This window comes from Marmota flaviventris, chromosome 12, assembly GCF_047511675.1.
Source record: "Marmota flaviventris isolate mMarFla1 chromosome 12, mMarFla1.hap1, whole genome shotgun sequence".
Lineage (NCBI taxonomy): Eukaryota > Metazoa > Chordata > Mammalia > Rodentia > Sciuridae > Marmota > Marmota flaviventris.
The window spans coordinates 59,699,166-59,713,208 of NC_092509.1; the positions used below are offsets into that span (position 1 = coordinate 59,699,166).

A 14,043-nucleotide genomic window follows, 5' to 3' on the forward strand; every position below is an offset into this window, starting at 1 on the left:
AGAATACTAGAGTGCCTGCCCTTCTTGTCACTGGACCCCTTGTATCTCCTCTCCTGGACTTCCTCATTCTTGTGACCAGGGGCCTGGGTATCCTATATGAAATTGTAAAACTTGTTCAGAGAGTGACAGTTAGAGCAGGCCCATAATGCTTCTGTTGTATGCTCAAGGTCACCTGCTGGTGCCCATATTCTGGCCTCATGTCCTCTCCAGACTGTAGTTCCACCCTTATGGTCCAGCCTGTCCATCTACCTGCTGTATTTTGGGACCCCATTTCTGGCCCTTAGGGGGCTCTTTTGATGCAGTAAATAGCTTGCCCCTCAGGAATGACCACTTCTGCTCCACCCTTGACCCTCCAGTGCACCTGAATGGAACTATATAGATCCCAGGCAGAAGGAAGAGCTGGACAGGAAAGCTGACGACGGCGAGTTCTGGTAAGAGGCTGCTTAGTGGGCTGGGGCTGTGGCTCCATGGCAGAGCACTTGCCTAGCATGTGTGAGGCACTGGGTTTGATTCTCAGCACCAGATAACAATAAACAAATAAAATAAAGGTATTGTGGGCTGGGGTTGTGGCTCAGAGGTAGAGTACTCACCTAGCATGCATGAGGCATTGGGTTCAATCCTTAGCATCACGTAAAAATGAAATAAAGATATTGTGTGTCCACCCACAACTAACAAATAAATATATATTTAAAAAATAAAGGCATTGTGTCTATTTATAACTAATAAAATATTTAAAAAAGAGGCTGCTTAGCCACCTCTTAGTTGTGAGTCCATTCCAAGTTCTGATGTGGGCACAGCCCATCTCCAGGTCTTAGGAAAGTGACAAGGTTCTTGGCCTTGGTGTCTTTCTTCCTTTTTTTTGATACCGGGGATTGAACTGAGGGGCACTCCACCACTGAGCCACATCCCCAGCTCAGCTTTGCCATTGCTGAGGCTGGCTTTGAACTCACAATTCTCCTGCCTCAGCCTCCTGAGCTGCAGGCATTAGAGGCATGCGCCACTGCACCTGGCTTGGTGTCTTTCATTCTTCACCCCCTTTTTGCTCTAGTATAATTCTACCTTTACTCACGTATCTAAAGCACCCAGATCAAGATATCTGGGCCTTAAGCCACAAGCCTGTCTGCCTTTCCAATGAACAGAGAGCTCTACTTCTAGTTTTTTAGAGCTAAGATTTGCCTTACCATCACAATAGGATGGCTTCCTTTGCTGGAGGCTAGGGAAGATGAAAAGGATCCCCTTCTTCTATGGTAGGAGTTAGGGGGACATCTCTATGTTGTACATCACTGAGAATTAAATAGGAAGAAAATTCCTATGGACTCAGACTTAACCCAGCCTAGACAAAGGCAGGGGCTCTTCCAGTTCATGCCCTGACTCTGTGTGGCTGGTAGGTCTGCAAGTGGGGTTCTCCTAGAGCTGAGATGCTAACCACAAAGAGGAATTTGGATGGTAACCTTTGCCTGTTCCTATCAGTGGACTGTTGAACAGAGTCATTGAGCCCTTAGCCTCTGAGACCACTCACAGGACTCTGCTGCTGGGTGTCCCTTTAATCACCCCTCCAGCCCAGCTCCCTTGACTGAGAGTCCTCCGGTTCCTCTGTCCCCCCAGGATGTCATTTTCAGATTTCTTAAAGCAGTTCTCCCGCCTGGAGATCTGCAACCTTTCTCCAGACTCTCTGAGCAGTGACGAGGTGCACAAATGGAACCTGATGCTGTTCAATGGCCGCTGGACACGGGGTTCCACCGCAGGTGGCTGCCAGAACTACCCAGGTAAGGTGGAGCTCTGCCTGTCTGGTCCTCTCTGAGCTGGATGACTTCATATGTTAATCTTGGGATAATGTCTGTAGACTAGAGGCTCTGGTTGTCTTCATGCTCAGAGGCCAGGGCAGCAAGGATGGGTGGCCTGATCTCAGCTTCTGTGTGTTCAAATCAGCCCTGCTTTGCCCAGCTGCTCCTGCCTCCAAAGAATGTGCTTCTTACTAACCGCTTTCTTGCTCTTGGCTAAGACCTTTTGTTCTCCTGGGCTTCCCTGCTAGAGGAACAGGGGCCCAACAGCTGCTGTTCCTATAGGCTGCACCCCACAGAGTATCTGGTTTGCTCTGTGTGGGCATCTGAGTCAGAGTTGGAAGGGCGAGACAGTGGAGGTCAGGGGTGGCCACACACAGGGCATGCGTGTGGCCACCTTGAACTCCTATGGGAGTCACTGGGGCTGGCCTGCAGGGAGAGCCTGGTGCAAACCATTGCTTCCACACTAACCTGGGTCCTCATCTTATTAAAGGGGGGTAGTCTTCCTGGTTCACAAAAGATCATTAATATGTACATGCATAGGCTCCTCCTAGGTTGAATCTGCTGAAGCAGCACCTGATGAAGAAGTTCTGAAAAATGACTCCACATCTCTTAAGGAGAAATGAAGGAAAGCTAAACCTACTCTCTTCACTTTGCAACCCCCCTCTTTCCCACTCCCTGCCGAGTTTGCTGTTGATGAGTTGATTTGGGTTGATTGACTCAGCGGGTATGCTCAGGGGTGGGGCCAGTCATGTTGTTCTCAGCACACAGCTCAGTGCCGGAAGTGGCATTATCATAAAATCTCATGTGGATATGGTCTGGGGGCTTGACAAGGTCTCTCTTCCATCCTTATCCAACCAGAGTTCCTATTTTTTGGTGGCAGAAACCAGAATGCTGGGCAGACAGGAATGAGGGGAGTCTGTAGTCCTGACCCTGTTGCTTAGCTGAACAGCTGTGAACTCCTGGGAGGGACATTTCCCTTCCCTAAGCTTCAGTTTTTTGATCCTCAGAATGGGGTGATAATTCTTAACTTTCGACCTTACTTGGGTCTCAGTGAGCATCTTAAAGCAGAATGTGTAAGGAAGCACTTTGTAAACTGTGTAGCGTCATACAAATGGGATGTATTATCTTTATGGCCCATTCTTTTCCTACAGTACTGTTAAGGAGTAAACAAAAAATGTAGGGATTGCAGTAATGTTGCATTTGGGAGAAATTAAAATATGCTCACCATTAGCAAGCTCTTAGAGAATGTAGAGGAAATTCGCATGGATCATTTTGGGAGCTCAGAACTGTAGGGGGTGCCCAAGGTATCTGTCTGTACCAAATCATAATCCCATCTGTGCTGCCAACTAGCTGTCAGGAAGAGATGGATTGTTCTTGCCCTTTGGTAACGATGTAAGTATAGAAGATTACTGAATTTTCTATCTCCCCTGGAATCTACAGATCATTGGCTTTATCCATACACTTGTGCCTCAAATCAAAAACCTGGAAGTGGAGATTCCGGGAAGGTGGCATTGAATAATACTGTTAAGAAAAAAATAACCAGTGGCTCTTGATCACCTGGGAGTGCTATTGTTATTTCATGGAGTTGGCTCCTCACTTAGAGGATGCAAAAAACCCAAATCTAAACAACAACAATAAAACCGAAACAGAGTTCAAAAACCAATCACCCTCTCCCACTCCTTTGTCCCCTCAGGGCACATCATTATTGAAATTGTTGAGGCCCTTGCCTAGAGACACCTGTCAGGCTGATCCTTTTCAATTATCCTCTGCTCTGAACTGTCATAGAATTGCTGCTGTGTGCCTTTGGATGATCCTTTTCACTTCTCTGTGCCTCTTGGCTTGTGCAGTCACCAGAGTTTTTTTGTTTTTGTTTTAAATTAACTTCATCTTTGAAATGAAGAATTCCTTTTAAATATCCATAGATGGTGTGTACAAATGCTTTTTAATTGCATGATTCCTCATGCATGATTAAATGACTTTCTCTTGAAGGGAGTGTGTTTTATCAATGGGCTGCAACACCGTTACCATCATGAGGTCCTTGGGCTGGTGGACAGAGGATTTGTTCTCCGGGTTGCGTTGGGCTGTGGTCTGAAGCTGGGGTCTTCTCTGAAGGAGAACATATATCAGTCAGAGGGCTTTCTAGCTGTTCAGGGGAGTTCTCAGACTCTTCTGGGACTCTGTCCTCTTCTGTCTAAGACATGCTTTTCTCATGAGATCTTCCTTCCTCTGGGATTTTTTCCCCATAGTCCAGGAGCTGGGGACAAGGAGCTATTAACTATTTCCCCAGTGGGACTTGGAGGTTATTTCCCAGCGCAGCCCAGGGTAATCCCAGGATCCTGGGAACTTGAATATTGCCAGTCAAGCAGGGCTGGCTTTGATTGAGTGCTTGGGAGGATGAAATTGACAGGTGCAAACTTTCCTAGTGCTATGGGATGAGTCTGCTCATGTGTGGTGTGGGAAGGAGGGAGGAGAAGTGCCTGACCACCTTTAAAGAACATTTTCTGGGGCCTGCTCACCAGGCACGGCTTGGCCACAGTTATGCTTTCAATGGGATGATCAAGATTCTTTTTTTTTTTTTTTATTCTTTCCCATCTCCTTACCCCCCACAATGGAACCACCATTACTGGGCAATTTCCAGCCACTTACTGGACCAATCCACAGTTCAAAATCCATTTGGATGAGGTAGATGAAGACCAGGAGGAGGGAGTTGGTGAACCCTGCTGTACGGTGCTGTTGGGTCTGATGCAGAAAAATCGCAGGCGACAGAAGAAGCTAGGGCAGGGCATGCTTAGCATCGGCTATGCTATCTACCAGGTATTGAAGAGTTGGGTTCTTATTTACTGTAAACTTCATGTCTTTGGTCTGAATGTCTTGACCCATAATTGGACTGCATATTCTATTGCTTAAATATTCCCAATCAAGCATTGTCTTTGCTCCCCTAAATACCTCTCCCATTGGCCTTACTGACAGGCCTGAGTTCCATAATTAGAGATTCATTCCTATGGATCAAGTCTCTGTTATTAGCACTGAGATGTGCAATTCCTTAACTTTGCCTGTTAATTGAGAACTCAGTAAAAATATGTTTATTAGATGCTTTTCCAAGTATAGGCATCTTAAGAGACAGAAGAACATGGGGGCAAAAGGCACTTGAGGTGACATAGGTGGATGATAGGCATCACTAGGTAGGAGAAGAAGGTTAGATATGGGAGTTGAAGATACAAACCCCCTTCTTCTCACCATGGGGAATCTGGAGACATTTGTGGAACATACAGAGCATGACTTGGGGACACACGGCCATTTTAGGTTCTGATGTCTCTAGATTGGGGAACACAACCAGTACAGCTCTTGGCCTTCACCCTTCTGCCAATTTAACCTCACAGATATGTTAAAGTAAAATGTTTAGGTCTTGATGACCCAGCAAGGAACAAATTGGAATCTGCTTCTTCATACAGGCAAAGACTCCTTAGAACAAATTCCAGAGGGATTCATGGTGGTTGTGGTGTTGTTGTGTTTTTTTTTAAAATAATTTTGTTAAAAATGATTTTCTTGGGATAAAAACATAGTAATAATTTTAATCAAAAAGCTGATAGGCAGTCCAATGGCCCAACATGCAAGAAAAAGAAGTGCTGTAACCAGTAAAGAAAAGTGCAGTTGCCAAACTCATACCATCCTCCTCCACCCCTTAATCTTTCATATTCTAGAACTTAGGGCCTTACACTGTGTGTGTGTGTGTGTGTGTGTTAGTTAGTTACATGTTGGAGGGATGGTATATGGAATAGTTACTGCTTAATGGCAAGATAAAGAATTGCAAATAAATAAATTATAATTTTACTCCTGATCAGCTCTTCTAGCCTCACCTAAAATGTAAATATTACAAAACCAGAATCATTGCTTATAGGCATAAAAACATAAGAAGATACTTTTTATATGCATGCCAATACCACAAACTTTAGTGAGCATCTACAATATACCCTGTGTGGAGATGAAAATTGAGGACACACAGGAATATCACGGTTACTGCTCTCAGAGTGCTTACCATCTAGTGTGGAAAATCAGATGCACACCACTGGGCAAGTCTAATCAGCTATGATTGTGACCAACATGGTGGGCTGGGGGATCCTCAGCTTTATGCAGAAGGAAACTTTGATCAGAGCCTCAAAAGATTTCCTAGATTTCAAAGGTGCAGCAGGGAGAACATTCTAGCCTGAGGGAATATCATGTGCATCTCAACGGCTTGAAAGTCAGAGTTCTGGAGAGAGAAGAGTAAGCAGACATGGCTGCAGGGTGAGCTAGCTACTCAGAGATAATGCTTCCAATTCTCCATCCATTGAGTCTACCTTACATAGTCATTCGTTTCATGATAGCATTGTGTGATATAGCATTTGCATTCATAAATAATACATAAAGCATGCCAGTTCTTCAGGCATCACATTATAGCTGCTTATGAAATACTCTCATGTGTGTGATCCATGGTCTTTCTTCTTATAAGAGGCACATAATTTAAGGCCTGACATTTGTGAACAGAAGCAGTTTTAAAATTAGATTGAGGGAATGAATGTAGGGAGTAGCCGTGGCTATAGGGAGCAGCTGGGGTTGCAGGGAGCAGCTGGGATTATAGAGTAGCTGGTGTTTTAGGGATGCCATACTCTTATCCATGTATCTTCCTTCTCTGGCCTTAACTGTCTGAAACTGGAGTCTAGTTTGAGGCTAAAAACCTGAAAAGCAGCCAGGAATCCCTGAAGGCTAAAGAGCCCTGCTTGTCTGGTCTTTCCTCCTTTCATCTTCCTGCAGTGACAACAGCCTCCTGCCAGGCTGGCCTGTCATTTGCACTCAGGATCCTGCACTTCCTAGATAGCTGTCTCTTCCTATCCCTCCACGGGCAACGGCTAAGGCCTTCTCTTCTGTCTCGCTGCACTTGCCTGGCTCAGTTCCTGCCCAGTGACTCTTGGCGGGGTGGATTTGGAGCATATTGATAGCAGCTGCAGTGGTCGAGTTGTTATGAAAAGACTGCCAAAGTGGTTAGGGAAGCCCCTGCTGGGGAGGGAAATGCCCCTGCTTTCAGGCCTGGAGTGGAGAGGGAGATTTCCATGGTGGGGGGAGGGGGGCTGCTCTGCTTTCCCAGACAGTCAGGGCTTCTGCATGGATGATTTGGGTTTGAACTCAAAATTAAAGAAGGAAACAGTGACCCCAGACTGTTCCATGTCTGTTGCCAATGACAAATGGATGCCTGCTGGTCCCAATTTTCCCTCATTTTGTTGTTTCTCAGAGTTGTAGGCAGTTGCCCACTGACCTTAGCCACCAACAATGCCTACCCTGCCCTTCTGGTCCAAATAGCCTGTGTGATAGAGAAGAAGGAGGGAAAAGGACACGTGGGGGATGGAAGTCTTCTCTAGCCTAGCACAGGAGCCGTGGACATGGCAAGGCTCCCACTCTGGATCTGAGACTCATCTCTTGTGGGAGTCAACATTTGCAGTTGTAAATAAGAGAACCGAAGTCTTAAGCTTGTAAGAAAGGAATTTATCACCTCATGGCCAGACTGAGGGAAAGAGAGGGATGCTTGGGACAAGGGACTTGGGTGCTACCAAGACTCTTTCTCTCCACACCTCCTGTTTACTGTTGGTGCTCTTTTCCCAGACTAGATGTCTTTATCCTGTAATATCACCAGCATAAGGGAAGGGGCTCCTTTCCTCAGTTCCAGTGACAAAAATCCTAGAGAATTTTTTGATAGACCGAACTTGGGTCACATGCCTATTCTTGGACCACTTGTGATGACCAAGGGAAAGATAAATTATGGCTCAAGTTGAGTGAGATCCCTTTTCTGACCAGGACCTTGATCTGGGAAGCCAGGTCTGTAGGTTTATAAGAAGATGTTAGCTCTTATTTAACCCTGAAGTTTATTAACTCTTGAAGAACCTAGGACTTTGGTAGATTATACAACAAGAAAATAAAGTAAAAAAGTAAAACCTTCCCTCTACCCCCAGATTTCTAGGACTTAGTAGTTTATGAATGGCCTTGAAATTGATTAAAAACTGTCCAGACTCAGAAATGCTAACTAGTTTCCTCACTTAAGCAACAACTAAAGCTACTAAAATGTATCATCTATAAGATGCAGGAAGGAATGCAAAAGCAGAAAGGAAGGACCTTAAACTGTTTAGTAACCTGCTTTTTTAAAATTATTTTTTTATTTGTTCTAATCAGTTTAACATGACAGCAGAATGCTCTTCAATTCATTGTACACAAATGGAGCACAGTTTTTCATTTCTCTGGTTGTACATGAAGTAGAGTCACACCATTCATGCAATCATACATGTACCTAGGGTGATGATGTCCGTCTTATTCCACCATCTTTCCTATCCCCATGCCCCCCTCTCCTCCCCTCCCCCACTTTGCTCATGCTTGCCCCACCCCCCACCCCCAAGTTATTCGGGAAAACATTTGGCCTTTGGTTTTTTGGGGATTGGCTTACTTTGCTTAGCATGATATTCTCCAACTCCATCTGTTTACCTGCAAATGTTATAATTTTATTATCTTTTAATGCTGAGTAATATTCCATTGTGTGTAGACACCACAGTTTCTTTATCCATTCATCTATTGAAGGGCATCTAGGTTGAGGTAACCTGCTTTTATCTTCTGTCCTGTAGGTTCCCAAGGAGGTATGTGAGTACTGTACTGACCGAGACATCCTTCCTTTGGTAAGAAAGAGCTTGGCTGCCTTTGGGACAGGTACCCAGCACCATCTGCTTCCTATGAGGGAAGCCAGTTCTCCTGTGGACTCACTGATCCGCTGAGCTGGTAGCCCTCATCATGGACACCATGGGTAAAGACGAGCCCATTCCCACCTGTCAGGATTCCCGGGAAGGGAATGGAGGCCATCTTTGCCCCTGTGTGTCTGATGTTCTGGTCTAAACAAGATGATTTTAGTACAACTTAGATTCCTATTTACCTGGACAACAGAAATAAATGCTTTCTGATTTCTGGTAAGAAAAGGAATTACTGACTTTATCTTCTCAGTTCTCTGCTTTTCCCAAGCCTCAGTCATTTCCAGCTGGGTTAGGGGGCCATGTTTTCAGTGTCACACTTCTATCCGGAATGTCCTCTGCCATCCCAGGCTTCACCCAGCTATCCTATCCACTCAGCTAGTTGAAGGCAGGAGCCTCAGGCAGCACTCCTGGGAGGAAACCTGCATAACTCATTGTGAGACGCAGTGAGCGCAAAACGAGGCCTTTACACATGCTAGTGATGGACTCCTGGGTTATAACTGGAAGAGCCTTCAAGAGTCTCAATGCTCAGGCTACACCAAAGCTCAGCTGCATCAGAATCTCTAGGGTGGGAGTGGAGGATCCAGGCATCATAGATTTGTGAATGACCCATGTGATTCCAATGTACAGCCAAGGCTGAGACCCACTATTCCACTCTGGAGTCAGCTGCACTCACTATGTAGCAGTGTACCTGCCCTGTTGCAGCCTTCCTCCTGCCTTTTCAGGTTCTCAGGCTTGTCCAGTGATGTAACACATACCAACAAAAGCAATATTCACAGACCCCAGGCCTATAAAGTGTTAGAGACTACTGGTCTACCCTGCCCTTAGATCACAAATGCATTTTATTATGGAGGGAACAGACAAGGGCATATGGATGATTCAGAGCAAACACCTCGTTGCTACTTAAATTAAAACCAAACCTGAGTTAAATCAAGTTGATGATGGTTCCCATCAGAAATGCCCCATTAATATGAGTGAGGGATCATATATGTGCACACAGTAGAACTTTCCTCGATAGCACTTCATGGTTCCCTCAGTGTGACCCTGTGGATCTTGTGTTCTCCAAGTGTCAGTGAGTCTTTAGGTCAATGGTTATCAAACTTGAAGTTGCCTCAGAATCCCCTGGAGGGCTTGCTAAAGCACAGGTGGCTGAGCCTCACTCCAGTAGTTTCTGGTTTTGTAGGTGTCCAGCCCAGTAATTTGCATTGCCCCTAGATTTCTTATACTGATTCTGGTCTACGCCCACACTTTGAGAAGCACAATTAGTTAAACCTGCCGGATTCCTGTCCCTTTGCTCCTGAGTCAAGTTGAGAGAATATTTAAGTTCAGGGATGTTGTTGCCCTAGCTTGTGGGGGGTTCCTGGTAGGAAGAGGGGATCCAGCTCTTGTGTTAGTGTCTCCAATTCCCACCCCAACTTCCCAAACAGGGCTTCTCTAAGCTGCTCCACCCTGGAACTCAGCTTCCCTTCTTCCCAGCTCAACCCAATTAGAGTTTGCTTCTCCATTTCCTTCTTCTTCTTTTTTAAGTTGGTGCATTATAATTAAATAAAATAGCAGGAATCGTTGTTACCTATTTGTAAGTGCACACAACAGAACAATACAATTTGGTCAATTTCATTCCCCACTGCTTCCCCGTTTCAACATTACTTAGTATTTCTTCTGAAGGGGCCCTCTCTCTCTCTCCCCTTGTTATTTTCAGGGATGGCAAGAATAACATTTAACTAGGGCTGGAGATGTAGCTCAATGGTACAGCCCTTGCTTAAGATGCATGAGTTCCTGGGTTTCATTCCCACACTGGGGAAACACACACACACACACACACACACAAACACACATGTAACTCATGACACTTAGGCCTTAGCCATGACCTTGTTGATCATGCTCCCAGCATTCTTATGCCCAGACTGTAAATATTTTCGGTGGGAATATCAAGCACTGTGACTGCTGGGTCAGCAGGGGCTGCCTGCGGGATCCCTATGAATTCCTGGCCAGAGCAATGGGGACAGGTGGCTCTACTTTCCTCCCCTGCTTAGCAGACATGTGGTTCAAGAAGTGACCACATATGGACACGGCCCACTCCAGGGTGGGTATTCTAGATCCAGGTCACGCAGAAGTCTTTGCCCTTTGCAGCTTATCAGCACTTGCCCTCTGTCACAGACATCACGATGAAGATTGATCATAAAGATGCAGTGCCATGGGAGGCTTAATTATAGCAATAACAACAGTGGCACCTGTGTTTTCGAAGCCTTCTGCAGCCACTAATTAGCCTGTGCCACAAACCAATAGCCTCTCCCTTCCCTACAAAAGTAAGGGGTTCCTAGGGAGCATCTTCTCCTCTGGGAGGAGAACTAGGCCCTGAAGAGGCCAAGAGGGACCCCAAATTGGGCTGGCTGTGGCTGCCTCCTCTGCCTGCCTCCTTTAGAGCTGCCTCTTTGGGCCCCAGCCTGACCACCACAGTCACATTGCTGAGTAATTTCCCCAGGTAGCCAAGAGTGAGTGACCCATCTGGCAGCTTGTGTTTAAGGACCAAGATCAAAGCTCACTCTCCAGTCTTGGGTCTGTACTGGGAAGGTCACTGTCACATCTACAGGGATAACTGCAGAGTAAGAGTCTATTGGAATTAGGAGGAAAGTTATCCAAATAGCACACACCAGAGGTCCTGGGCTCAACCTTTCAATTTGGGGAGGTTCAGAGAGAAAAGGTCCGGCCTCTCTCAAGCAGTCAAGTCAGTGCCTCCAATAGGGCCTGGCACCAAGAAGATGCTTCAAATACATTTGATGATTGATACACAGTGAGATCATGACAGAATTCAAGGCTTTCTGATTCTCAAGAGTGGTGTTAAAAATCAATGATCCCTAAATCAGCACTATAAAACCCAGCTCTTAGCTCTCATCTTCAGGATTTAGGAAGAAATTGATTCTGCCTATTGCTTACAGCTGGAAAGTCACACAGATATACACCTGGGCCGGGACTTCTTCCTGGGTCACCAGCCCTCCACTCGCTCCAGCACCTATGTCAACCTGCGGGAGGTGTCTGGCCGTGCTCGGCTGCCCCCTGGGGAGTACCTGGTGGTGCCGTCCACATTTGAGCCCTTCAAGGACGGCGACTTCTGCTTGAGGGTGTTCTCCGAGAAGAAGGCCAAGGCCCTGTGAGTCTCCTTTCGCTCCGAGGTGGGGCCTAAGGTTGCCTGAGTGCCAGGCCAGCCAAGGGAAATGGCCGCACCCAGGTGCAGGGGCCACAGGTACATGGTACATACATGCACATAGGGCTGTGGTCTCTTGCTGGCTCATCTCCGTAAGGTCATTTCAACAGGGATTCACGTAACCGGGTTCCCAAGGAAGGAGAAGAGTGATAACTGGGGTAAGGTAATGGAAAAACTCCCCAGAAATCACCAGGCTAGATCTTCTAGAATCCATTAGAGACAATACTTAACTTGAAGCTCTTGTCTCTGATGAAAAATCTAGGGAGGGGTGAGGGTTGGGGCAGCCAAGGAGAGGGATTCTGGTTGAAGATTCAGTTTATGCAGTTATTAGTAGGAATTGCAGGTCTCAGGCAGTCAGTCAGTTCCTCAGAAGGGCCAAAAACTTCCTATAAGAACCTAGTTATTAGCTGAGCTTTTAACTTTCTCATGTTTTTTTTTTTTTCTTTGTGTTTCAGGGAAATTGGAAATGTTGTGGCTGGAAATCCACATGAGGTATGCAGTCTCTTACTATTGTAAGTTTTGACATATTGTATAGCAGTAGTTGGGAGTTTCTTGTTGATTTAACAGAGTTTTTTACATATTAAGGATGGCAACTTCTTATTCATCAAGTCCACAATATTTTCCCAGGTGCTGGCTCTTCCTGAGAAGAGGAGAGATAGAAATAGCACTGGAATGCAGGCTTTGTAATGCATCCCCACTCCCTAAGGGACAGGTCTTAGCATCTGCCACATTCAGTTAGAGAGCTCACTGTGTGCTTGAGTGTTCTGTGCAGGATAAAGAAGTCAATGGGAGAAATAGAGAGAGTCCCCTGTTCTTGGATTGATCTCCAGGGTTCTGGAGGACAAATGGTGGAAGCATATGAAAAAGATAAAAGGAAGTGCACACCTTCCCTAAGCTTGCATGTGTGTAGGGTTGGGGCAGCAAAGGGGAGGGATTTAGGGATGCTGGTTTAGCACTTACTCTGGGAAGGTCCCATGGAGGAAGTGAGTTCAGAGCCACCTTTGGAGGAAGAAGTATATGTGGTATTCAGTGTGGGTTCACCAAACTCCTCCCTTTATCCCTCACTGTGTCTTCAATTTCCTGTCCTTTTTCTCAGATGTGTGTGGCATTACCATGCTGCTGCTCTGTGAGGGTCACCCTGTGCAGGCACTGGTGCAGGGCCCAGGGGTGGGGCAGGACTATCTTTATGGGGGCATGGGCCCAGCTTTCACCCCTCCAACCTACCCAAATGGTCTGAGGTGTCTCTGGCTGCAGATGTCACATAAAGCAATCTTCACCCCAGGGGCTGAGCTGTTTGTCCTTGGCTGAATGGAGGTGGGGACAGGCATATTTTATTACTGGACATATATCAAATTTGTAAGGTTGTATTTCTGAAGATGCATGAGAAAATGACAAATAAGGACCCATCCTGTCCTGGAGGTTTTTGTTGGGAGTCTATCAGATAGAAAAGCACACTCCCACTGTCTGTCCTTTCCTACTCGGGTTAGTCTGCTCTGATGTGATTGCTCCCCTGGGTCCTGGAGCCCAGTACTGCAACCCACTGTCAATAGTGCCTCAAGTCAGCTGCAATGCCTGGCCCCAGGGGTCCTTCCTGTGCTGTGGCTCCTAGTGGCCTAGCCCGTCAGAATTCTTCCTCCCACTCTCACCTCCCCCCAGTCGCAGATGCCAGCTCAGCCTCCTTGCTGCCCCCAGGGAGCTGATCATTCTCAGTGGCATCTCTTACTGTCAGACCCAGGCATGTTAGAAGAGTCAGTTCTCCAGTGTGGAGTAGGGATCTGAGTCTTTTTGTTTGTTTGTTTGTTTCTGCTAAATCAGCTTAAAACCGACTCTAAGCCTCCCTTGGACAAGGCTGGCAGAAGTTCAATCCTGGTGATCACTCCCCATCTTTATTTCCCATGGTCTTGAGGTTTTCTGAAGACCCAAAGCAACACCTCTTCTGGCCATGGATGCAGATTGGTCAGCCCATGGTCAGCTCTTAGCTTCCTGCATAGATTACAGCTTTTGTGTTTCTGCACTTGGCCTGTGGCTTGATGAAGTAGGATCCCCCAAGCAGGGATCAGCCTTCTGGGGTCCCCAGAGCTTGGCTATGGAGCCATACAAAGGTCCCTAGTATTCCAAGACCTTGTGGACTTCCAATGTGTCCTTGATATCATAGAAACTCTACTTTTTCTCTCTGGGGGTAGTTTCCCCTGATACTCGTATGCTACACTACATACACACATACACACACCACATATACACATCACACATGCGTACTACATAAACACACCACAAATACATACACACCCTACACAAAACA

General features: G+C 46.3%; 1 protein-coding gene across 1 annotated transcript in view; it reads left to right on the plus strand.

Moving 5' to 3' along the window:
- Capn8 (calpain 8) overlaps nucleotides 1-14,043 on the plus strand; it is a 77,337-nt gene that overhangs the window by 48,255 nt on the left and 15,039 nt on the right. Inside the window, exons 8-13 of the mRNA XM_027934774.3 lie at nucleotides 357-431; nucleotides 1,606-1,766; nucleotides 4,423-4,598; nucleotides 8,426-8,437; nucleotides 11,479-11,690; nucleotides 12,200-12,236. Of these exons, the coding sequence (XP_027790575.2) occupies nucleotides 357-431; nucleotides 1,606-1,766; nucleotides 4,423-4,598; nucleotides 8,426-8,437; nucleotides 11,479-11,690; nucleotides 12,200-12,236 (673 nt within the window). The remainder of the gene's footprint in view (nucleotides 1-356; nucleotides 432-1,605; nucleotides 1,767-4,422; nucleotides 4,599-8,425; nucleotides 8,438-11,478; nucleotides 11,691-12,199; nucleotides 12,237-14,043) is intronic.